This window comes from Phocoena sinus, chromosome 1 (genome assembly GCF_008692025.1).
Source record: "Phocoena sinus isolate mPhoSin1 chromosome 1, mPhoSin1.pri, whole genome shotgun sequence".
NCBI lineage: Eukaryota > Metazoa > Chordata > Mammalia > Artiodactyla > Phocoenidae > Phocoena > Phocoena sinus.
The window spans coordinates 46,571,512-46,598,770 of NC_045763.1; the positions used below are offsets into that span (position 1 = coordinate 46,571,512).

The 27,259-nt window shown below is 38.9% G+C and overlaps 1 protein-coding gene across 1 annotated transcript in view; it reads right to left on the reverse strand.

Annotated features, from left to right (window-relative positions):
- Positions 1–27,259, reverse strand: part of USP24 (ubiquitin specific peptidase 24) — a 150,196-nt gene that overhangs the window by 53,902 nt on the left and 69,035 nt on the right. The window contains 22 exon segments of the mRNA XM_032626396.1: positions 215–285; positions 2,427–2,582; positions 3,119–3,215; positions 3,218–3,279; positions 3,977–4,209; positions 4,329–4,424; positions 7,181–7,278; positions 10,381–10,536; positions 12,019–12,112; positions 12,277–12,362; positions 15,818–15,991; positions 16,085–16,183; positions 16,913–17,023; positions 17,164–17,230; positions 19,911–20,026; positions 20,956–21,009; positions 21,180–21,320; positions 22,524–22,600; positions 24,090–24,201; positions 25,050–25,181; positions 25,827–25,976; positions 26,687–26,794. Coding sequence (XP_032482287.1) covers positions 215–285; positions 2,427–2,582; positions 3,119–3,215; positions 3,218–3,279; positions 3,977–4,209; positions 4,329–4,424; positions 7,181–7,278; positions 10,381–10,536; positions 12,019–12,112; positions 12,277–12,362; positions 15,818–15,991; positions 16,085–16,183; positions 16,913–17,023; positions 17,164–17,230; positions 19,911–20,026; positions 20,956–21,009; positions 21,180–21,320; positions 22,524–22,600; positions 24,090–24,201; positions 25,050–25,181; positions 25,827–25,976; positions 26,687–26,794 — 2,490 coding nt within the window.

Here is a 27,259-nt window from a genome sequence, read left to right on the forward strand (position 1 = left end):
GCACTAGTCTCTTGACTTTCAGTGAAATATGGAACAGAAAGGAGGGCAACAGTACAATGGTCACTTTGCTTTCAGAGGGCTCTGTGGCCTCTTGTCTGATTCCCCGAGAGGACTAAACACCATCCCTTCTATACTCCCCACCATGTCACAGGTATCCAGAGAGCCCATGCAGAATAGGACCAAAGGGGCTTTTAATAAAGTAAAAAATCCTTACCTCAGCACTTGGTGATCCAAGTAGAATATCAATGATAAAATCAGCAACACAGGGCAAGTTATAGAAAGATGCTAATAATAAGAATAAAGATAATGGGAGCAGGGGAGGAAAATAAGTTAGGAAATGCATTTTCAAAATTTCAAAAATTTTGAATAATTTCTTAAGCTTAACTATCTTAGAAATCATCTCTTCTTCCACACAGAATCAAATTCAGTGCCTCCACAGCTGCACCCATGTCTCTGAATCTATCCCACGAGAGCCCAAGGTGCTCAAAAGCAGGACTGTGTCTTGGTCATCTTCACACCCGGACATTTTTCATGATGCCGTGTGCACACCAGTTACAGAATGAATGTCTTGCCTTGATAAAACTGTCAATACTTGTGAACTATAAAATGTACCCCACAATAAACTTACAAATGATAAAAAAGCTTGAAGTTATAATTTTTTCATCTTGATTTGAAAAAATCTCTATAATTAAACAATTGCAGGAAAATCGAACTAAAAGTATGGTATACGCTCAAAAGCATTTCATAATGAATTACTTTCATATATGAGCCTTTAAAAGCATTTCTGCTCAAAGTAAATCATTTCTGATATTACTGAACTGTCCCATAAACATCTAACTTTTTCTATATGTTTATATTGACATCTTATATGATGAGTTTGGATGTTATACTAAATACATAATGATCACCAATTCTATGAACAGGCAGTCTGAATCAGTAGTAATAGTGAAGAATAGGGCTCTGATGTGTTGGTATAATTTTTTAAAGTGGAGCTGTTAAGACCTCATCCCTGAATAAGTATTTATTGAGGGCCTACTACACATCACACAGTGTTTGGGTGCTAAGGATTCAGTAGGGAACAAAATGAACAGAAGTCTCTGTTCTTAACGGAGCTTACCATCTAGTTGGGGAGGGGATAACGACAATAAACACAGTAAGCAGAGAAATTATATTGTATGCTATAAAGTGACAAGAGATATAGAAAAATAATAAAGAGTTTAGGTGATGGTGGGTGAGAGAAGGGTTGCGATTTCTTTAAAAAAGGCAGAGGAAGAACATACCAGGAATTAGGAACAGGCAGTGCAAGGGTCCCGGGCAGGAATGTGCCTGAGTGTCAGGGAACAGCCAGGAAGCCAGGGTGGCTGAAGCACGGTGCGTGAGGGGAGAGCGGGGAGGAAGGTGAAGGCACACAGGCGTCACGGGGGTGGATGGTGTCAGGCCTTAGGAAAGACCTGGCTTTCACTCAGTGTGAACGAGAGGCCACTGCAAGGTTTTAAACAGAGGAGTGATACAATCTGACTTACAGTTTAGAAGGTCCATTCTGGTTACTGTGTGGAGGAATAAACTGCAAGGGTAGAAGCAGGGAGATTAGTCAGGGCACTACTGCTATAATCCAAGTAAGAGATGATGACAGGTCAGAGGGTGCTAACAGTGAAGGTGGTCTAAGGGGTGGAATCTAAATAGAATTTGAAGAAGGATGTGCTGACAGATTAGAAGGGTGTGAAAAAAAGGAATCAAGGATGTCTCCAAGAATAAAACTGCTATCAATTCAGATGGGAAATCTCTTGGGCGGTATGGGCCAGACCAGTAGTTCAGTTCTAGACATGTTAAGTTTGGGAAGTCTATCTGATATCTAAGTGGAGAAGTCAGGGGAGCGGTCCAGGCCGTAGAGTCAAATTTAAGTGTTATCAGCACACAGAGGGAATTTAAGGCTGTGAACGTGGATGTGATTATGTGGCGAGAATGAGTGCAGACAGAGATGAGGGACTGAGCCCTGAGGTGTCTAATGTTAAAAGTATGATTAGCAACAGCCCTAGTCTGCCAAAACCAACAATAAAGACAAAAGGGCAAATCTTAAGTTTCATAATTTTTGATACTGGAGTCATCATCAGTTTAGGAATTGATCTATAATTCTACTTCTACAGTTTATGACATACAGCTTTGGGTTGTTTTAATTCCTCCACTAGATGGTAAGCTCCTGGAGAGCAGACATACTGCCCTGTGACATCTACTGTGGAACCCTGTATATAGAAGGTGCTCAATAAATACTTGTTCAGAATTTAAGTACTCTAGCACTATTCTTACCTATTCCACATGCCAACTTTCCCCTTTGCCATTTGTATTAACATGACCTTATCTATGAAGGGATAGAAATAATTCCTAACAGAAACCTGGCCTTTTACTAAAAGAGTAAGCCTCCTGCATACCCAGTTGTTGGCTCCGAAGCTGCAAGCACGTAACAAGAAGAGACAAAGCCTCTCCAGCAATCAGTGAGTCTTTGGTGGACACGGACTGTTGTCGCACACAGATGCCTGCGTGCAGGGCTACCGGGTCCCCTTCACTTCCAGAGCTGCAATTGCTTCCTGGAAACAGGTAAGCAGAAGGTTACTGTGGATCCCACAGGACCCTTGAGATTATAATATCCTTTAATGAGTCCCATAATCCTCAAGTGAAAGTAAAGAGTTCAAGTTCAAGAAGACACTTTAGGCTAAGAAACAAGAGAGACTTAGTCACTTGATTTGAACCTCATTGCTTTGTACTTAAAACACATTTGGAACATTAAAAAATATGTTTAGGGCTTCCCTGGTGGCGCAGTGGTTGAGAGTCCGCCTGTCGATGCAGGGACACGGGTTCGTGCCCCCGGTCCAGGGGGATCCCATGTGCCGCAGAGCGGCTGGGCCCGTGAGCCGTGGCCGCTGGGCCTGCGCATCTGGAGCCTGTGCTCCGCGGCAGGAGAGGCCACAGCAGTGAGAGGCCTGCGTGCCGCAAAAAAAAAAAAAGAAAAAAACAATGAGAAAAGGCTTTCTCCTTTCTGTGACTCTGAGCAACCTATACAAAGATGATTCTTACAGCTACTTCCTGCCCAATATTCTAATACTTTATCCTTTTTAATCAGTACCTGAACTGCTGAGCCTGTTTCGAATTCCAGCAGGAAACAGAGAATTACTTTCTTTAATTGGTTGGCTACTCCCAACGAGGTCAAGCCGTCCTGCAGCTTGCAGCCCATGGACAATCTCATGAAACAAGCCACAGTAGACGTGAAATCACTGACTTCCATGTCTAAGGAAGTAAAGAGTGTTGTGAGAAAAGGTAGTACTTGAACACATCCCGCTGACTTCAATAACCTCCCCCCACCGTCTCAGTTTTGAGACTCGTTTCCTTCTAAGATTATCCACAAGATAGTCTTTTCCATGCTTCCATACTGTTCAAAGACTTTCACTACCCTTTGCTACTTGTAATACAGAGACTCTACTCTCCATGTTCTGGCTTCAAATTACCCATCACCAATTTGTTTTCATAGTTTCCCCTCTTCCACATTCTGTGTTTTGGCCTATCGTGAACCACTGTGTGACCACGCACACAGGCTCTGGCTTTCTCTCTAACTTGCTCACGCCCCTCCCTTTTGCTTGAACAACTATCCCCTCTCCAAGCTAATCTCTGTATATCGAATCCCTACTATTCTTGAAGGCCCTAGCTCAAATGCCACCTCCTACATAAAATCATCCGTGATAGCCACACATGAAGATAATTTATTCCACCTCCTCTCATGGCCTGTAGAATGCTTTGCCTTTGTAGTTCTCTTATAACATCTGATAGTCTTCTACCTGAATTACAGTTATTTCTGCACTAGTGATCTCTTTCTTACTCACCATAAGCTTCTTGAAGGCAATATTCATGTCAGTAATTTTTATATCTGCATACCACACCAGTGCCTTCTAAATAGAGGTACTTAATATTTCTTGAATACACAAATCACTTACTTGTATTGCAACTCGAGCAGCAGGGATGATTTCCTCAACCCTAATGGAAGACCTGTCAGACACTGACAGCTGTCGGTAGGATGACTTTTCTGGGGTACCACATAAAGACATCTGCCTGCTTGTCTGCCGGCTGACATTTCGGAACGGTGCGAGAAGTAAGTGCTTCTATGCCGTCTTGGTGAGGTCTTCCTCTAATAATGTCGGCAATGTTTGTCCCACAAGTAAAAATCTTAAAAGGAAACAAAAAGCTAGGCTTAGTCAAGGTCATTTCATACTATTTTAAAGGATGGGATTTGGAAGAAAAAGTCAAGAATTGCCTTCTGAGACTAACACAACATATTTACATACCTTGCAAGTTGTAGGCAGATGGAATAAACTCCCTGCCTTGTTTCATAGTCTACTTCTGATGGGATGGAATCCCTCTGCATGACATTTACAACCAAACTTCAAAGATAAGAAAAAAAAAAGGCAGATATTAAAGACTTCTATTTCTTTTATAGGAAATCTTCTGTAAGTAATGTGATTGTTTATAAACGTTATCAGTTACTTAAAATTTCTACAAGATCTTTACCTATAAATGGATCATACATATTCCTATTACAATTATTTCCTATAGTACATATAAACCTCCTCGTCCATTTAGAATTAGACTCCTTCCTTAGCCAAAAAGACAACCAACACAGAGTGTCTGGGTGGTTCTCCTTCTCACTAACTGGTTTCGAGTGCACCGATCAACTGCTATCTTGGTACTAGTAGAACTGTCAATTCAAAAACATGTCCAGAATTGGTGTATTCCACAAAGCTTGTTTTTCATATCCACTACCACCTATATTGCTGCAAAAGCTTCCCAACTGTTCTTCCTGATTCTACTCCTGATGTTTCACCACCAAAATCTATTCTCAAAAGATCAACCAGAGTGATCCTTTAAAAATGGAGGTCACCATGGAACTGCTCTGCACAAAATCCTCCCATGGCTTCCTATTTCCTTCATAGTAGCTTGTAAGATCCTGCATAACCGGACCTCTGGTATCTCTGTGACGTCATGCTTCCTACCCTGCCCCCTCACTTGGCCCAAACCACACGGTCCTGCCGGCCTCGCAGGCACCAGGTTCGCCCACACAGGGGCTCGCACTGGATGCTCCTCCGGACAGCTTTCCCCCGTATCTCCAGGTCTTGCTCCCTCCCGTCCTTTGGGTCTTTGTAAAATGTCACCCCATCAGTGAAGCTTTCCCGGATCACCCCACTGGATATCAAACCCTCTCCATCCACTCTTCCTTGTCTTATTTTTCTCTACAGCTCTTATCACCACCTGACATACACTTTTACTTCTTCGTTTATTGTCTGTCTTCTGTTCCAGACTGTCAGCTTCATGAGGACATGGATTTTTGTTTCATTTACTCACTGTTCTGTTCCCAGTGCTTAGAACAATGCAGGCACGTACGTTAACTGACATTCAAAAATAAGCAAGAAGTAAAATGCCTTAATTAGCACAGCTCTGTAACTGGCTGAGTGATCTGAAATGAGTTTTAACCTTCTAGTTCCACTTCTCTGTTTCCCACCCCCTTTATCTCCTCAAGGTCTCACCCAACTTCTCTTCCCCTGAAGGCCTCCAGACAGAAATTCCTTCAATTACCCTCTGTTCAAACGTCAAGTGGGTCTTCACTCCTTCCTCCCCCAGGGGAAATGGCATGCCTACTTCTTTCTGGAGCAAATCTCCTTCCAACTGCAGTGGAACTTAGCCCCATCGGTTGATCATCCCCCTTTCTTTTATCTTTATTCTTTTCTTTTTCATCGGCCCCTTTTAGTCAGCCTACAATGAGAGTCAAGTCTTCTACAAATTAAAATCAAAACAGAAGAGCAAACTTTTCCCTCAGTTATTCTACCCTTCAAACTCCTGTCACCTCCGTTTTCTCACTCAACATAAAGCAGGGATTTCTACTTACTGATTCTGCTTCCCATCCTTACACTTGCCACGCAACACTTGGCCAGCTGCTTATGCCCTGAGGCTTTACTTACACACTGATGTCTCCCTGAACCTCTAGTGCCATTCTCCACTTCTCTCGAGAGCATCATGTCCAAACAATCCTCTTCACATGACTCACAGGGACCTCGTGTGCAACCAAATTCTTGACTTTCTCACTTTCCTCCATCTGGTTCCATATTTATTTCCCATATGGGTTAAAGATTCACCATTCACTCACTCTTCCAAGCTAGAAATCACAGGCCATTTTATAAATGTTCCTACCCTATATCTAGTCATAAAGACTTGCCTACTTCACCTTATATGTCCTTCTACCACACTGTCCCATATTTAGAAACGGTCACCTCTCCTCTGGAATAGTCATAGCTCTATAGTTCTCCCTGCCTGCAGGCTCTCCCTCCCACTTCTATCCATCTTCTCCACCGTAGCCAGAGTAACTGTTCTAGGTAACTCCTGGGTTAGAAACCTCCTGTTTTTCCATGGTCTTCAAGATAAAGCTGAAATTCCTCAATGTGACCCCTCTTTACATATTTCTCTCCTTTATCCTTTGCTCTAGCCTCACTAGGCAACTGTACTTCCCAAGACAGTCCATGATGCTTTCACTCATCCCCACCCCACCTCTGGCTTAGAGTGCCCTTTTCCCCTTATTTACCTAGGGAATGGCGACTCATCGCTCAATTTCTAGCTCAAATGTCACTTTCTGGGAAGTATTTCCTACTCTTACGATCCTAAGCAAATCTAACCATTTAACCACTGCTTTCTTCCCCACCCCACAAAGCACTTTTTATAAGCCTCTGTTTTGATACTTATAATAACTGTTTGTTATTCTTTATTAAACCATGAGGCTCTCAAGGGCAGGGATAATATCTTTGCACCCCCATCACTAATGCCTTGCACAACATAGATTACCGACAATCAGATTCACCTTATCTCAAACTGATGTGGGAATGAACAGAAACAGTAAGCCTTCTCTCCTCTACTCGAGAATTTCCCTCACTACCAGAGAGGAAAGAGACATGCTTCTGTCAGTTTTCCAAATAATCAAAAGTCATAAAATGAGTTAAAATATTCCAAAGACTAAAACAACACTCCTTATTTTAACTGTCATAATGCTTCACATAATGCCTTGTAAGAATAAGCAAGGCTTGGCAGGAGAAATTAACTAAAATAACTAGATTCATTTCCTGCAATCCATATAACATAATATCGAAACTCTAACCTCAAACCTCCTGCTTTGAGGAAGTTCTCACAAAAGGATTTTGCACAGTTTCTTGCCATGTCATCATCAGCTGTTGGCATGAGTTTGGAGCTTAGAACCTTGGAAAAAGATAAGCACAATTAATCATCCCAACATTTCCAGTTGAAATTACTCCTTTATACTAAGTAAAACAAATCAGACAATTTGAGTCAGAATCTCTTTAAATGCTACTGTTCTTTTTACCCCCAGTAGTGTAAGGAGGCTGATGTTTCACAAATAAAATAATCACATTTTCCAAGTTCCATTTACTTAGCATGAAAAATCTTTCTGTTTTTAAGAGAGCTGGTGTATTCTTCTTTTTATGAAACCAGCAAATGTGAAGGTCTCAGGCTCCCAGACTTAGATAAGAGCAGGTGACATTATGTGTTACGCTGATGTGTTCTAGAAAAAGTATATAAACTAAAGTCTTACAAAACAGCCCATTTATTATAAATGCTGGATGAGTTGCCAGATAATGATTCTAACTCCTATTTACTGAGCACCTATCTACATAGTACTAGGCATAAGGTGAGGTACTTAACATGCATTCTCTCTTAATCTCACTACGCACAGCACAGGTATTTTACTCTACAGGTAAAGACTGAGACCTGAGAGGTTAAGTGACCTCCCACCCGAGGTCACATGGTTAGAATTCAAGTCCAGATGTGCCTCACTCTAATACCCATGCCCCTTTTAATGACACTGCAATACCCACCTAAAGGAAAGCTCAACTAAATATTCTGGTATAGTAGAGAATTATTTCACGTAACTAATCATACTGTGGCATGAGACGATGAATCTAGCTCACATTCTAGTTTTACCACCGACTAGCTGAAAGAGCTCAGATATGTAATTTTCCTTTTTTGCCTCAGGTTTCTCATACGGTAAATGAGGACAATAATTACCTTTACCAGAGGATTGTTTGTAAGTAAGACAACACAAGCTTAAGGTGCTTTAGTACAAGCACCGGCACAAAACAACTGCCCAGTAAACAACTGCTTATTTAGTAATGATTTAAAAAAATTTTTAAAGCTCATTGCTGCAGTTTCCCCAAGGTTTTAATCTAGATGTAATTCAAGATCCTTTTCTGTTCAAAAAAATCTGCTTCTATGAACCTATTAGTTTTACGAGCTTAGATTTTTAATGCGGTATTTTTGTTTAAAGATGCTTTCTTCCTAAGCTGCCCTTTGGGAAACAGGCTCACCAGCCTCAGATCACAAGCATCACACAAGGAGAATGGGAACCCTCTGCTATCCTAACCCCTCCTGAATGTCAACAGCCACATGCACACACTCCCCATGTTTAATGGACAATTTAGTGAAGATGGAAGGTTTCTCCAAAGGAATGGGTATTTGGAATATCCACTTTGAATTTTCCTAGTGGGCAAACATAAGTTAAAGATCGAAATGCAAGGACATTAACCTTGCAGGTAATTGTAAAAATAAGTGCTCTGGGAGTGTTAGGTTTTCTACATTTTTTATGTCAAGCAAAAGAAAACCTATCAAAGGAATTTCCAGTTAATCAGAAGTCCTAAAATTATACCGGAGATAATTTATATAACCCTTTGGCTCTAAGATAATGCAATCTAGGTAGCCAATGACAAGCTAGACCCACTGCTGGGTCATTCTGTTTCTCTGGGTGCTCTCAAATGTGGGTGTTAAAATTTATACCTTAACTTTCTGAGACAATCATTCAAAAGCAAATGACAAATCTGGCAGTAATTGTAAGATGTCAATTTCATAAGCTTGAGTTAGCCAAAAATATCTAGGTAATTTTCTGTTTTAGAATATTGTATGTATTTTTAAATGTCTGCAAGAAATAAGGACATATTTTATTTTTAAAATATTTGCTAGATATTTTCTCCTTTTGAACCCAACAAATGTTTTCACAAGAATGATTATTTTAAGGCAAATATGAAATGTTAACACAGCTCCACCATATAAATAAGTGAAACATAAAAATGAGTGAATGTAATTTTATACTCCAAATTAGACTGTCAGATGAAATAAAACTTGGAAAAAATGCCCAAGCAGGTACCTTCCTACCAATTATGACCTATGTTGTGATTCAAAACCTACTGAAGATAAATGGTAATTTGATGATTAAGGTTGCTTAGGCACTGATCTGGATTCCTTAATAAATAACTGACTGGATAGAACATATTAGGGCAAAGCAAAATCATTCAGGGCTCTATTTTCTCCAGATCTTAAGTGGCCTGAGGGTCTAGCCCCTCAGCCTCCAAGAGTGGGCCACTCTCCACACTGCTTTGTTACTGCTTTCATTTCATGACTCAGCCTATCCAGCCTCCCCTATGTCTTACTAAGATCTTGGAGCAATTATCTTGTCCTTTCAACTCTGACCCTTTAAATACCACAATGACTTGTAGGCAGTAAACAGTTAGTAAATGTTTACTGAACTACATCTACTAGTTTAAAGCTACTACTGGGAAGAAGGGTAATAAAAATATTCTTTTGTTCAGATTCTTTCAATTCTTTTTTTTAACCTTGAAATAATAATGTTAATGTGACTCCTGACAAACTCCTTATAAAGCTTCATGAATGGCCACAAATTACAACAGCTTTTTTTTTTTTTTTTTTTTTTTGCGGTACGCGGGCCTCTCGCTGTTGTGGCCTCTCCCGTTGCGGAGCACAGGCTCCGGATGCGCAGGCTCAGCGGCCGTGGCTCACGGGCCCAGCCGCTCCGCGGCATGTGGGATCTTCCCGGACCGGGGCACGAACCCGTGTCCCCTGCGTCAGCAGGCAAACTCTAAACCACTGCGCCACCAGGGAAGCCCACAACAGCTTTTTTAAAAAGTCAGGATGCATTTAATAACAAGAAGGCTGAGGATTAGGAACTGATGTTATACAGACCTGCAAAACTTCCAGAGGAAGATAATGACACATTTTAATACATAATGCTTCCTAATTATTTATTTACATGCTATTTTGCAAGTATAACAATGCACAAAGGTATAAACGGAAAAAGAAAACTGAGCATTTTCAAAGTCCGAAACAACAAAATACTTCAATTTATATTCTATTTTTTACTTTTTAAAACTTAATTTTTTTAACAAACCATTCGATAATAGAAACCTATTTACTTATTTCTGATATCTGAAAGCATGAACCTTTAGGCCAAAATGAACCTGCTAAAATGAAATAAAAAGAAGTGAGGTTTCTTACTTCTAAGTTGTAGAGCACTCGGAAGGTGGACATTCCCGGAGCGAAAGACCGAAAGAGACTTTCTAAAACTGAACTGGCGCTTGGCTGATGCTGCTGCTTGGAAGAGAGGGACGGAGATTTTGAAGACTGAGCGCTTGTTTCAGACAGCAATGTTTTCTAAGTTTAACAGAAAGAAAAAAGGAATATACAGCTCAAAAGCACAAATTAAAGAGAAGCAGATATCACTACACACTCTAATGTTTTTTCCGACTTTAATATAATCAAATCAATGAAATTTTCTAAAAATTAACCTCAAGGCCACATGAGGTTAACTCCATCACACAGACAGTAAATGCTCAACAGCATTCCAGTCCTACAGGAATGCTTCTGGGATTGTATTCTAAGCAACACTAGTGGGGTCATCCTAATTTGTTCCCATGTTTTTAAAATTTGTACCACTAGGAGACTTCGCTGGTGGTCCAGTGGTTAAGACTCTGTGCTCCCAATGCAGGGGGCATGGGTTTGATCCCTGGCTGGGGAACTAAGATCCCACATACCGCAACTAAGCTTGCGCGCCGCAACTACTGAGCCCGTGCGCTCTAGAGCCCTCGTGCTGCAACTAGGAAAGCCCACGTGCTGCAGTGAAGAGCCCTCGCAGCCAAAATAAAATTAATTAATTAATTAAAATAAATAAAATTTGTACCACCAAACATTGATAATTAAATTATAAGATTGCAGTGTAGTAGTTTTGATAATTTTTTTAGTTAGTATGAGTAATATAGGTTTTTTTAAGCTGTACGCAGGCCTCTCACTGTTGTGGCCTCTCCCGTTGCGGAGCACAGGCTCCGGACGCGCAGGCTCAGCGGCCATGGCTCACGGGCCCAGCCGCTCCGCGGCATGTGGGATCTTCCCAGACCGGGGCACAAACTCGTGTCCCCTGCATTGGCAGGCGGACTCTCAACCACTGCGCCACCAGGGAAGCCCAGTAATATAGTTTTTAATTACATTAGTTCTCTTCTTCCTCAGATTAATACATAAGGTACATGTGACACGATTATGAACTCATCTAAACTATAATCACTGAAATACAAAATTCATAACTTCGTTCTAACAGCTTTGATCAAAATGAATTTATTCTGAGAACACAAACAATATTATAGATAAAACACAATTTCATTTTATATATATATATATATATATATATATATATATATACACACAACTCTTAAGGAACAAGATTCTAAACATTAAACGAAAGGAACTTTAAATATCAACTGTGAAAATATTAAATGATAACCCATTTACGCAAGCAACTCAAACATACGCAACAACCACATTCAGAGAGGCATCATAACAGAAGAAAAATATCTCAACTCAATCAGAACTAGAGTCTGACCCTAGCCAAAACCGTCCATCACTCTGCGCTTGGGTTTCCTAATATAAAACATAAAGGAGGTGGAAGCAGATGATACTAAAGGCTCTTCCAGTTCTAAAATTTGACATCATTATTTACAGCAAAGGTATTTTTCTAAAGAAAAAAAAGAACTGTTATGGGAAAGATGATATCGTATGACCTTAATGTGATGTCATGCTGTATTTTCACTGAATCATGATACAAAATTTCCATGCCTGTTAAATAACTATCCAAGATACTCATACCTTTCTTCCTAAAGAATCAAGTTGATCAAGGGCTTCCTGAATGGCTGGATCAGTGGGTATCAAGAGCAGAAGCTTTCGTACTCGTAGAGTTATCCTGAAATTTTTCAAATATTAATTATTTTCACACAAACCACAGTTTCAATAACAAAGTCACTTAGTATGGGATGTGAAGTAATATACATTTCAGGTGAACATTTACTGGGTTCCCTAACTTTAATACTTTCCTCTCTTTCAAGCTCTGTACACATTTCTATTTACCTTGGCTCCTCCAGATTGGCCAGCTGGTAAAGCATGTCAAATACATTGCACACAAGTGCCATCACCACACCAGGGAGGGATTTCTCCTGGGGGAGGAAGCAAAACATAAATGCAAATTGACAAAACAATTTCCTCCTTTTCTAATCAAAGGTACAACCAATAAAATTCCTGGTTCTTAACGACTGGCCTGCAAAACTTGAGGGAAGCATGGTGCTTATCTGCCTCAAACAACAATGCACGGGAACAGAGAGTGAGGGACCACTCCCCCTGCTAGCGTGCTCATCACCTGGGCTCTCTTCTCCTACCACCTGCTGGCAAAGGGGCTAAGGCACCAAAAAGCAGGCAGTGGCAGAGAGGCAAAAGGAAGGGCAGATATGATGAACAGAACGGAGCGTGGGCACCGTTGGAAGCTGATCATAGCTTGGCAGGAGCAAACAAGGCAGAGTGATTTAAAAGCAAATTCATTCAGAACTCTAATGGAAAACTGATGAATTCATAAAAGTGCTAACAAAAGATCAAGATGAAAAAAAGATTAACTACATGGGACTGAGTGAACTGATGAGGATGATTATGATTTTTGTGACTTTCTGTTTGAATAATAATAATAAAAAATCCCACATGGACTCAGAGGCAAAAAATATACAAAGCAATTTTCACTGCAAGGTAAAGGAGCCGTTACAGTGGAGGATTACTGGGCTGAATGTCAATATTATGACATAGTAAGAGTGTGTTTCGTGTTTGGTAATTGCAATCATTGTTGCGGTCATCCATTTACAATGCCTGGTGTCAGATTATTTATCTCTTGTGAAAATAAAATACAGTGTGTGTGTGTGAGTTGTGGGAAAAAAAAAACAAAAAACAGGAGTCAACCGTATTTAAAAAAAAAACAGGGCTTCCCTGGTGGTGCAGTGGTTGAGAGTCCGCCTGCCGATGTAGGGGACATGGGTTCGTGCCCGGTCCGGGAAGATCCCACATGCTGCGGAGCGGCTGGGCCCATGAGCCACGGCCACTGAGCCTGCGTGTCCGGAGCCTGTGCTCCGCAACAGGAGAGGCCACAACAGTGAGAGGCCCGCGTAATGCAAAAACAAACAAACAAACAAAAAAACCCACAAATTCAAAGTGATATAATCAAACACACACACTCACACAACCACATAGATATATATGTAATTTAAGTTGAGAAAAAGAAGTTGGCCTCTTTTTTTTAAAGGTGAAAAAAATGGATACAACTGTATAGAAGAGATTCAGATGTGATTAAAGTACTATTTTCTGGTATAAGAAATAAAAAAGCTGGATATCACTATAAAATATATTTGGGAAGGTTTTTAATAAATTCAGGATAAATATGAGATAGTTTAAAAATGTTAAACTCAAAGATGCTATGTACGTCATTTCTGTTGCTGATAAACTGTCATAATACTGCTCTGAGTATGATTTCGTTCTTAAGTTCTCACTACATATAAGTATAGCTACTTTTTAAGAAACGGCACAACACTACATTAACCCTGCAGGGTTCTGTGGTACCTGTAAGCAAGGCTATGCTCTCTAAGTTAGAGACAGCCATGCAAAGATCTTACATTTGTAATTAAATGAAAGGACTATACATAATACTATGAAAAAAATCCCTCTCTGTCATTTAAATACCTTTATTTCACACGAGGGCTGGTATTATCTTACTTTTCTAGACTATAAAAGCATAAAGAACTGAATGGTCTTGTTAGTTTTGTACCCCTGGTGCTGAGCTCAGTTCCTGGCAGAGAGAAGGTACAAAAAACCCTGATTCATAAAATCATTCAACAAATACTGATTACCTATTATGTTCTAGGCACTGTTTTAGGTGTTGGAAATACAGCAGTGAGCAAAACAGACAAAGGTCTGCTCTCAAGGAGCTTAAATTTCACTGGTGGGAGGAGAGGCAAAAATAAAGTAGGGAAGGGAAATGAGATGTGCAGGAGTATCAATAGGTGGCAAGTTTAGACAGGACTGCCAAAGAAGGCTCACCAAGAAGGCAACATTTGAGTGAAGGCTGAAGGAAGTGAGAAAGAACCACATGGGTATCAGGAAAGAACATTACAAGCACAGAGAAGAGCAAGTGCACAGGGCCCACTTTGTTTGAGGACCAACATGGAGACCAGTGCAGCTGGAGTGGTGAGAGTGAGGGTGGGTCATGGGGGAACATCTCAGTGGGGGGGATAGACCAAGTAGGCCCTGAAGGTCCCAGTAAAGACTCTGGCTCTTACTCTGAGTGAGATGGGAGCCGCTGGAGAGTCTGAGCTGAGGAGTGGCATATAATCTGACTCTGTTTAAAAGAGATCATGGGCTGTTGGGTGCTACACGGAGAAGAGACTGAACTGGTATAGGGACAGAAGCCCTGAGACCAGTGAGAGAACTACTGAAACCCTCCAGCTGAGCGAGGATGGCTGCTTAGATTGGTGTGGAAGCTGTGGAGGCAGAGAAAAGGAGCTAGAGTCTAGACGAATTTTAAAGATAGAGTCAAGGATTTGCTGACAGATAGGGCTATGCTTTGAGAGAAAGTAGGGACCCAAGGATTTTGGCATGAGCCACTAGAAGAATGAAATAGGCATTATCTGAAATACGGCAAGACTGGGATGAAGAGGTTTGGGTTAGGGGTGAGGTGGTGGCAAAGGGGATATCAGGAGCTCAGTTTTGGATGTTAGGACTGGGATGTCCATCACACATTTAAGAGGAGACACTGATTAACCAGTTGGTTCCATGTACCTAGACTTCAAGCTGAAGATAAGAATTGGGGTGTTATCAATATACATACAATATATAACGCTTTGAAACTGGATGAGATTCCTAAGGGAATGAGCATAGACAGAGGAAAGGTCAAAGGACTGAGCCAGGGGACTTCTTTGTACACAGATCGGGAAGATGAAAAGGAGGCAGCAGAGGAGACCAAAGAGGGAGAACCAGAGCAGGAGGGCGGAGTCAGGGGGGTTCTGAAAGCCAAGGGGAAAAAGTATTTCAAGGGGAAGTGATCACATGGATCAACTGCTGAAATGTCAAGAAGACGAGGATCGAGAGGTGGACATGACAGATTACCTTGCAGAGTTTATTTTCGAGAGGGGTCAAGAGAGCATGGTAAAGAGAGCTTAGACAACCCTTTCAAGGAGCTTCACTGATTTGGGAAGGAGAGAATGGGGCAGGAATTGAAGCTGAAATTGGGGTGAAAAAAGGTTTTTTAAAAGGATGGTAGAAATAGCACAGCACGTTTGAATGTTGATAGGAATGACCCAGGAGAGGAAACTCAATGAATCAATGAAGAGAGATATGTGAGAGGAGCAGCAAGCAGTGGCCAGGCAGAATCACTCAGACTCAGAAGAGTCTGGTTCAGAAGACTGACAAATAGTGCATCTTCTTCTCCCACCTGAATCCCAGCATTTCTCAGTGATACAGTTCTGAAGGGGCAGGACTTGTCTGAGAGAAAAGGACATAATCATGCAAATCTATATGGGCCGAAGGCAAAACTTAATGATGTTACGTTCTTGTTCTGAGCTTGAATATTATCGCTCAATACCTGCTCCATGGCATATGATGAACTAAACACCCCACTGCTGCTGCTGCTGGAGCTGGTTGAGGAATCTGCAGAGCTCCCAGACGGGGTCCCACTGCCAGAAGTCTTTACTGTGAGGATTTGCTCATCAGAAAAGCCCAGCTGGTGGAGGAGCTTTTGATCTTTATTCACTGTCAGCTGTAAAAAGTGGTTTCTTAATTACTGAGAAGGAAAGGAGAGGAAAATACTGGTATCAGACTAAAGTGCCACAAAATGTTTATTTACACCTACCAGACTATCATTTGTAAATATCTGTATACTATCCACTGGAGAACACAACTGCTTGGCTATCTTCCACCGGACACTCCCTATGGTTTCATTACTGTGAGCCTGTAAAATGAAATGAAACACTGTTCTGAGTAATTCACTTATTCATCAATTTAAACAACTATTAGCGAGCATCTGTCATGTACTGGGCACTGTTCCAGAACCTGGGAACACAGCAGAGAACCCAAAGACAAGAATCCTGCCCTTGTGAGGCTTCCCTCCTGCAGTACTTAAATTCTATTCCATACTCCATTCCCCAGCATGCATGGAATGAAATCTCAAGTCCTTCTTCCACTGGAGTGTCTTCTACTCTTCCCCTTCTCACTGTGCTCTAGTCACACCAGCCACTTTCCTTGCCACTGAATAAATCAAACAAACTCCCACCTCAGGACCTTTGTACCTGCTGCTCCCTTTGTGTGGAATGCTCTTCCCCAGAAATGGCTAACTCTGTCACTTCATTCAAGTCTCTGTTCAAATGTGATCACCTCAGAGACCTTTCCTAACCATTCTTATCTAAAATATGTCATGTATACCCATCTTATCCTGCTGTCTTCTTTTGTAACCTTTATAACACTCGTTATCACCTGATATTACGTATTTACTTAGGAGTCTGCTTATACCCTATCAGCTTCCTTTCATTTCAGGTCTTTATTCTAAATTTGCTTTCCAAACAGCTTTTAGAATAGTCATTCATGCAGCTAAATCAACAACAGTGTTCAATCTCAATCAACAGTGTTCTTATAAAATAACATGACAATATGGAAATGGCTTCAGAGCTTAATGTAAACCTACCTCTACAGTGAAGGTATCTTTGGTAGACTCATAAGTAACATTAAGAGTTAAAAGATGTCCATGGAATGACGCACCATGAGGTAGAATAGTTCGGGGAACAGAGTAAAAATCCTTGAAGAAGATATAGCAAGTCAAAAGATACAGCAAGTGAGATGCACAGCACCACTGTTAAATGTCACAAAAATACTCTCCTAACACATTGAGACTAATTATAGGATGATAAGGTTGCTTTACAAAGAAGAGAGGCTTACCTCTATAGTGATCACATAGCGTTCTGCCAGAAGCAGCAATCTCTCAATTATTACAAGTTTAGTGGATCTATGAATTTAAAAAAATGTTTTTGAAAATACTTGAAATGAACTGCTGACTTGAGCTCAATTTCAGTCTATTTCACCAAAACCACAATCACAATTAGCCCTCTCTGGTCAAAGACTGAAATCTGCAAAGACTAAACTTCCTTTTCACTCAAGCGGGAGGTGGTTCAAGCAGGTCACAGCTGTCGCACACAGATGGAATATGGGGCAGAAGCCTGCCCCTCCCCATGTTTCCTTTCCTGTTCTTTTCTTTCTTCGTTTTCTTTTTTTAAACAGTTGTCCCATAAATAGAGGACCTGGGTCTCCTCTGGGTCTGCAGGCTTATTTGTCTACCAACCCACCAAGAATGAACGATCAGTGAGTTTGAATCTCATAACCTTACAACTAAGATATGCCACATAATTCTGTAAACACAGAATCTAAGTTCTGAAGTGCCTGAAATTTAGAAGACAAACGCAAACCATTAAGTATGCCACAAATGAGAGCTGCTGTTTGTTTTACTTAGCCTAAGAATGAGGCAGAAGAAAAGGACGAAAAAAATTGTTCATCTGGTTTAAGTGACTAGTCTGTATAGTTAAAACATACAACGTAAGAATTTGTTATCCCAAGGGTTTTCAAAGTACTTAAGAAATCAACACACATCAAGAGACATAACAATCTCTGGAACAGAAAACACACAGCAAGGAACTGTGGCACTCTCACAGACTCTGAAAGTGAGACCTGAGATCTCTTTTGGTTAGACTTATCATTTGACATAACAGGACGCCAACATTCAGCAGCTTGTACAGTCACAGCTCCACACTTTATTGAACACTACGTGTGTTAACACCAACAAATGAAAATCCAAATGCCCTTAATTTAAATATTTACTATTCCAGAGAGTCTAAGTATTTTGTACAGGTGTATTTCTAAATTTGGAAAGTTTTCAGATTTTCTAACAGTAAGTATGCTGATTAGCAGTACTGGAAATTTGACTTTAAAAAGAGTTGGTTAAACGCATTTAACAGAGTTCTAAATTCTTTCAGTCTATGGGTAGAAACCAGAACTTGATATTCAGATGGAATCTCTTTAGGAAATACTTAAGTGCTTAACAAGTGAATTGTTGAGTGAACTGTTTTATTTTGCCTCAATGATGAATTAAATCACAGATAGCATTGCAAACACTGTACAAATGAGAGAATAACTCCTCCTCCCATAAGTGGAACAATTATGGTCATTGAAGAGTTCTTTTAAGACTAGTGAATGAGATAAACTACATGTACTGGTTCAAAGGCAACTCTGAAATTACATATTCTTAGTAACTCTGTTTAGGGTTTATAATGAGAATATTTAAAAACTATCATGTGGTTTTGTTCTGTAATAGTCAAATATGAAATGATTCAGAATACAAAGCAGTTAGAAAAGACAAACAAATAGCATGCTTATTTAAAGAAGCAGCGGTTTGGAAATCCCAATCCAATAGTTTATAAGTGCATTTCTAGTCTGGTTTGTCAGACAAATGAATCGTTAAGGACCTAGGTCACAGATATAGACTACATTTTACAAACACGTAATTAGGAATTCTTAATGAAAGTCTATTTGAGATACACTTCCAAGAATGTGGGAATGCAAAAGTCATGTTAATGTTCTCATCGTGAGTTGAATCTATAATCACTTTCTGTCATTTTAAAAAGAGGTCCAAGAGGGCTGAGTTCTATTGGCTTCTTTCATATTAATAATGTATCACTACACGGTACTCAGCTCATTTTAAAAAAGAAGATAAAGAAGAATGTGAGCAAGGATATTGCCTTGACTCCTCTTCTAAAGGACGGCTTTAAAAAGAAAGGAATATCCCCAACTGTGAATAAAGAGAAATAAATACACACATACATAAACACATCAAGCGATTCCAGGAGTTGAAAAAGACTTTATGAGCACCAATCACTAGAGGGCAGCAGAGTGAGGCATAGAGAGGGAGCCCTTCTCTGATCACCTGCCAAGGTTTCCTGAGCATCACTGACTGGGGAATGCTTACCAGTAATGAAAGGCACATAAAACCCCACAAAAGTATTTTAGTTACTTCAATCTAATGTTTCTAAATACTCATCTATTCTCCTTACTATATCAAAGACCTATAACACTGAACTCAGATTTCACTGACAACATCTGAAAATGCTCAACACAGCAATGTGATTAAGAGATGTCAGTTCAAAGTTTTAACACAAATATTTGGGGCTAAAGTTCTTATTAAAAATTATTTTGAAAAATGATTTTAAATAAAACATTTAAACTATGATTATATCACAATGTACAATATTAATCAATCATCATATTCCACTTCATCTTGCTTATGCTATTGGTGCCCTGGATTTGACTATTCAATGAGAAAAGTTGTAAGAGGGCTAAGTAAATATTTCAAACTTGAAAAAAATTACTCTTCATACAATGAATATATGTTGATTCCATCATAAAGAGTAGGCTACTCGTGTTACACACAGTAAAAGTAAAATGAATCAAATAAAATACGTGATGGGGAATATATAATTTCCCAGGATATGACTGTTTGAAAAAGATATGAAATAAAATGAGGAAATGAACAATTAGCTGAGATATCTCCAAAGGAAAGAAAAGATTCCAATTATTTTTTTTTAAGTTGATCTACATTTAGGTGTTGCATATTCGCTGTAACTCCTGCAATCACTTACCTGTATGGAGACTGGACTGACGTGGCTACGGTTGGCATGGCAGTTGCTGTAAGCATCTTTGTTGCTCTGGTCACAGCGTGTGTCAGGGTGGGGCCACCAAGCGCTGAACTGGCTGCCTACGAAATAGAAAATCATCTCGCTATATCAGGGTTTCTCAACCTCAGCTCTACTGACATTTTGGGCTGGAAACTTTTTTTGTTGTGGAAGACTGTCGGGGACATTGTAGGATGCTCAGTGGCAACCCTGACTTCTATTCACCACTCACCTACCACTAGGTGCCAGTAGGACCACTCTAGTTGTGACAACCAAAACAGTCTTCAGACATTGCTAAATGTCCCCTGGGAGGTAAAATAACCTCGAATTGAGAACTACCATTCTACATGTGTTAATACTTACATGGCACCTCATTTACGGATACCTGAATACTTTAAATGTTTTTATGATGGCATATTTGGATGGAAGTCACAACTTGGGAACTCCTTCCTGTACAGATTCATCACCAGCACATATTCATCATCAGAAAGTTTAACTTACTGAGATAGTATTATACTGCAGGCTTCTAGTGGACAAAGACACCCAACACTACCCACTACTGAGTGTGCTGCTATGGCCTTTAATAGCATTTATGATATAAACAAAGTGACACATGGGGAAGGATGGGAAAAGAAGTGCTTGTATAAAATTTCTGGACAGAAAAAGGAGAAAAAGAATCTATCAGAAATGTGGAAAGTACAGTAGACCTATTTTCTGAAGACAGTTTCTATACCCCCAAAAGGGGGTGGGGGTAGGGTGGGTGGGTGGAGCAGGGAAAAGGGATGGGGAGGGAGAAGGAAGGATTTCCTGTAAAATACACTTCTACATTGTGGGCATTAGGGCAAATGCCTGTTCCCTATGTCCACAATACAGTATTGCTAGCAAATTCTTCCAGTAGGATCCAGCTACAAATATCAACATTATACACGATCTCAAAACACAACATTATAAAAGGAAAAAAAAACCCAAAGCATCTATTTCAAAAACAGGTTAAATAAAATTTGCTACTCACTTCTAATCTTGTGTAGCAATCAGCAATGAATTTCTTATGTAATGATACAGAATCCTAAAAGTAAGAGGCATATGGAAATTAAAATTAGTCTAGCATTTGGTTGTAATCATTATTAAGGATAAAATGTCAAAATAAAGAAGCCCGACTTTCAGGCATGCCAACTTAGCAATTTAAAATATATTATTTTCTGCTTTTTTGTGTACCTTCTTTCCTTAAATACCCACCTTCTTTAACCGAGGATTTAGATTAATGTAACTGTAGTTTATGATTAACTGAATAGCTTCATTAGCAATTTCTTCATCAGGTGATTCCATGGCTATTTTCCAAATGAAATCCATTCCTATCAATTCCAGCTTTTCTACATACTGTTCAAAAGAAAGTAAAGTATACAGCACACCAAGGTCACAAAATTACAGTTATTTTCTGCTACACTGTAACTCCACACCTCTTCAAGTTCAAAATGAATTAAGGCTGCAAAAACCAAGCTACATATGAGAACATCATTATACTGATATGGAACTTTAAAACAAGAAACGACCAACAACAGAAACACTGGACAACTTCCATGGAACTAAGACAGATATGGAGATTTTTCTCCAGACATTCCTAAACCTAGCTAGAACTCTACACAGATGGGCTACTAAAGCAGAAACAAAACAGGAATAATATGGGCACCCTCTTCACGAGCTTTTCTTCAAAGGAAAGAGAGTCAGGTTAGAGGTAGTTACTAATCCTTGGGGCTCAATCTGGTCTTCTCAAAGCTCAGTTAGAAATGGCAGGATCCAGGCCTTATAAGATCTTGTTAAAATTCTTACCACATAGGAAGTCAGGTCATGAATGAAACAGACTTGGAAAAAGAGTTATTTTTTTGCCTTTCTTTTTCACGGTGCTCACGTAAATATAAACATAAGCTGTATACATTCTACAGGTCCTCATTTTCCTGCTTCCTTGTCTGTTAAAACTTTCCCCCTAGGGCTTCCCTGGGGGCACAGTGGTTGAGCGTCCGCCTGCCGATGCAGGGGACACGGGTTTGTGCCCCGGTCCGGGAAGATCCCACATGCTGCGGAGAGGCTGGGCCCGTGAGCCATGGCCGCTGAGCCTGCGCGTCCAGAGCCTGTGCTCCGCAACGGGAGAGGCCACAACAGTGAGAGGCCCGCGTACCGAAAAAAAAAATATATATATATTTCCCCCCAAATCCTTGCCCCTGCGATCCCAGAATTGAAGATTTTGGTACTTTTTCAGGTACATGTGAATTGCTAGATCTGAGACGTTGGAAGCTTGGCTGGAACTATCCCTACTCCACGTTCACACAGCCGCAGGAGGCCGCTGGCTGCCCCAGATCAGCAAGAAGCAAAGAGGGGTCTGAGAAGTCACCTGTTCGAGAAACGCAGCCTCCTCACACTCTAAGAGAAGCGCCCTCGTCCATGCAGAAGCCCGCAGTCAACGAGGCGCCCATTCTTTTTAAAAAAACCTCATGTTTTCTCTCAATTATAACACATGTGTTTTGCTGAATGTCAAGTTTTACTAGATTTTCCAAATTTTCTACATTTGAAAACAATGTTACTTACCAACTGAGCTCCTTGTCTTTTCAATCGATGATCACAGAGATTCACATTTTCAAAAAAAGTCTTAAATAAGTTAAAACCTGAAATTATAGAATGTCAGATAAATTCATGCACTCTAGGTACCACAGATAATCAATGAAAAGACAAAGTATATCAAGAGCTAAAACTATAAAACTCTTAGGACAAAACATAGGCACAAATCTCCAAGACCTTGAATTAGGCAATAGTCTCTTAGATATGGTATCAAAAGCACAAGCAACAACAATGACAAAAAAATAAATAAACTTCATGAAAACTGAAAGCTTTTGTGCTTCTAAGGACTACCAAGAAAGTGAAAAGCCAACCCACAGGACAAAATACTTGTAAATCGCATATCTGATAAGGAGTGAATATGCAGAATATATAAACAACACTTACAGCTCAAAAATAAAAGGGCAAATAACCCAATTTAAAAATGAGAAAAAGATTTTTATAGACATTTCTCCAAAGATGATATATAAATGACCAATAAGCCCATGAATGGATGCTCATCATCCTTAGTCATCAGGGAAATGTAAATCAAGCCACGAGATACCATGTCACAACCACTAGAATGGCTAAAATAAAAAAGACAGTTTATAATTATTAGAGAAGATGTGAAGAGATCAGACCCTCATATACTGCTGGTGTGATTATAAAATGCTGCAGCCACTTTGCAAAACAGATTGGCAGTTCCTCAAATATTAATGATATGATACAGCAATTTCACTCCTAGGAATATAAAAACTTGTATATGAATGTTTACAGCAGCATTATTGGTAATAACCAAAACTGGTGAGAACCCAAATGACCATCAACTGATGAATGGATAAACAAAATGTGTTATGGCCATACAATGAAATATTACTCAGCCATAAAATGGAAAGAAGTTCTGGTACGTGTTAAAACCTGGGTGAACCCTGAAAACATTATGTCTCAGGGTGATAAAAGAAGCCAAATATTCATACAAAAGGTGACATATTATATGGTTCCATTTATATAAAACGTCCAGATTAGAATAATCTATAAGGACAGAAAGTAGATGAGAGGTCGGGGAAAGGGGAGAATGGATAGTGACTGTTACATGGTTTCTTTCTGGGGTGATGAAAATATCCTGAGATTAAAAACGGTGAAGGTTGAACTGCTTTTGTGAATATACGAAAAGCACTTATTGCACACCTTAAAAAAGTAAATTTTATAGCATGTAAAATACATATCAATAAAAAAACTCAATTAAAAGAAACAACTGAAAAGAGGATTTCTATACTTTGACAAATCTTCACCTTAAATGAATCCTTTTCGTACTAAGTAATGTCATGAAAAGACAGCTTGACAATTAGCCTATATAATTTAAAAATACCATTCATGTAAAAAGAAATTTATCTGTGTATATAAACATATGTATATATAGATGTGTCTTTATGTGCATAAGGCAAAGTCCAGAAGGATATCCCAAAATGGTTAGCTGCTTCTGAGAGTGGGCTGAGAAGAAAAGTATAAAATTCTTACTTTAAAGAACTGAAAAAATGATTTTACGTTTTTCTTCCCTACCATTCATGGTGATTTCATACGACTCCAATTTAAGAATTTTCTCCTTGAAGAGCTGCTGTTGAACATCACTCTCAAGGTCATGCTGCCCTTTTGTAAACCATTCAAAACACATCTGCGGATCAAGACAAATATCACTCTGTAACTAAAATCCATTTCAGGCAAATACATATTCCAAACCGGGAAAGCAAAGATAAATTATTTTTAATTCTTTAGAAATTTATATTGCCTTAATACCACTCAAAACTGAAATGGTTCTAACTCTGGAACTAAATAAAGCAGTTAATTACAGCAATCTTTCCTCTAGATAATGAAAATATATATTCATGCTTTTCACTGAATTGTTACACTTTGGTTTTACTATCAACATTTATTAATAAGCCTTACTATGTGCCAGGGACTGTGCTAGGCACTGTCACATACTTAGTCCTTTCAATAATCTTATGATGTAGTTAACACTATTCTACAAAATGAGATGAGGAAACAGCCATTCACTGTTAGAAAACGTCAAAGCAGTGTGGTGCTCCTGGTTTAATCCATTTTCAGCTGTGTAACTGTAGTTCTAAAGATCTGTCTAGGTATCAGTTCCTTCTTTAGCGTTTCCGGGATACAACATCATTATAGGAACTCAAAGTTTTCTGCTGGTTAATTTAAAATTAGTTTCATGGGAGGGAAAAAAATACTAAAAGACACACCAAGAATTCTTTTGCTGTACTCACTTGGCTGAATTTGGTTTTATCCAGAATGGTATCAGACTTACCAAAGATCTCACACACTTGTCTATATCACAGATATATATTATATAAAATATCTTTTCAACACTTACAGTTCCTAGCTTATTAGTATAAATGTATGCTTAGTAAATTGAAAAGTGTTTAGAATTGAAGATGTGAGACACACACAAAAAAGTGAAATACTATTAAGTCCCACTGCTGTCTTACTCCATCCACAATATCTTCTTACCTCTCTATCTAATTCACAAACATCCTGGCCAGTCACAAGACACTCCCAGATTTCCTTGGCACGATTCCAACCCAGATACAGAGTGGCTTCTTGCAAGAAAAATGCCAGAAATTTTAGATGGGCCTCTAAATACTGGAAAAAGAAATAATGCTAATTAGTTAACTCCAGGCATTCATATGTAAAAGAAAAATTTTTTTAAACAAAAAAATTTTGAAATAAAAAAAATAGTTTTACCTAATGCTTTTTCATATAACTTAGGGTAAAGTAAATGTGAGAAATCTGTTTACAAGTTGACAATACAATGTAGCAGAAACTACTTGAAGTCTAACACAAACTCAGTTGACTTTAGATAGAAAAAATATACAATTTCGGCAATCTCAGAGTAAAACACCACAACACAACTGGTGAGTTAAGGTATTTTTCTATTTTTAAAAAAACAGTATTACTAACCACTAGATTTGAAAAACAAAAGCCATTAGCCACAGAACTGACAGTTATTATTTCTGATCAAAGACAAAGAAAAGATGTTTATTTTTATTACCATATCATATGCAGTTATCTTGGGTGATTTACTGAAAGATTTACCCACAAATATCAATTTTCTGAACTTTTATTTTGAGGTGATTATAGTCAAGATACAAAAATGTTCCATTATGACAAAGACACCTCATGCTACCTCTTTAGAGTTACTCCCAATAAATATGATTTTTATAGTTCAAGTGCAAAAAGGCCAAATGAATGCTGTAAATCATGAAACAAAAGCACAATGCCAGATACCTCCCGATAAGTGTATCGGCCATCCACTAGTGTTGAACCAGTTAAGCCTCCAGGTCCAGCCACGGCTGCTGCAAGCCGATGACAAGCTATCAAACTTCCTGTTACCAATTTTACTATTTCAAAATTTTTCTTCAAGTCTTGAATAATGCTCTTGGCGAAAACAACAAAAAGAAAAATGGTATGAGAATGCGCAGTTATTTTGTCAGTTTAATACAAGCTTCTATTTTAGCACGTAGTTGAGGAAGAGCAAACACAGAGCTTTTCACTCATATTTCCTACATAAAAGTAAATAAAATCAATCTGGTATGTACATTTACTAGGGAATTACTATAGAATTAATAAACTTCCCTGGTAAATTTCTGCTTTTAAAAGGGATTCTTTAAAAAAAAAAAAAAGTCTTTCAAAAGAACTATTTCACTTCTTGCATACTTTTCCAGATCTTTCTTCCCAAGTCTATTACACTAAAAAACAAACAAACAAACAAACAAAAAAACCCCAAGGCTATTACACTGAGGAAGCTCTAGCTCCTTAAGCAAACTCATGTTTTCACAATATAAAATAAGTCTTTGAATCTTTTCAAACAAATTTCTAAAATATCATTAACTTTTAAACATTGGCTTACTTTGTAAATTAAGGAAATAAAAAATAAATGAGTTAGGGATATATCAAAAGAAAAGTTCCATAGAAATGAAAGCAGAATGATGTTTAAATTCAAGATTATTAAGTAATATAAATGAATTACATTAATGACCATAAAACTGTAATACAGTCACTACAAAACTCAGCAACCTTTTGATGTTTGTTATTATAAAAGCTTATGCAAGTAATTGTATAATAATCAAATATAACTATACTCTTACCTTGTCTTGCTTTTGATAGGTTTGTTTTATGAATGAGCGGGTGATTTCATGTAGCTGACGCAAAGCTGGTACTACCCATACAAACTGGGGATTATTAAGTTGAGATGACTAGAGTTAAAAAGAAGTTACATTAGTTAAATTTAGAAATAAATAGCAGATTAAATTTATTAGCTACAAAAAATTTCCAAGTCAATTAGGTTTTATTGTTACACATTCTATTATTTTTCTCTTCACATCGCTCATTTATAGTTTATCTCCATGCACTCATAATTCAGTCTTCAACTTCTTATTCTGCATGCAATCCTAAAGCCAAGAACTGCAAACAGGAGTGGATGTGAAGTGATAGTAAATGTATAGGGGTACATCAGCAAAAAACAGACGACAAGGAATTAGCAACTTCAGAGGATAGATTAAGTAGCACAGGCTGCTAGGATATGTTGACGTAATAAAATAAATTGATGGCAAAAGCTTAACTTGGATAATGCTGAACTGGCTGATAACTAAAATGGTATAAAAATATGGTTGTCTACAATTACATGATTAAGATACCAATGATATGATCAAGATACTAAT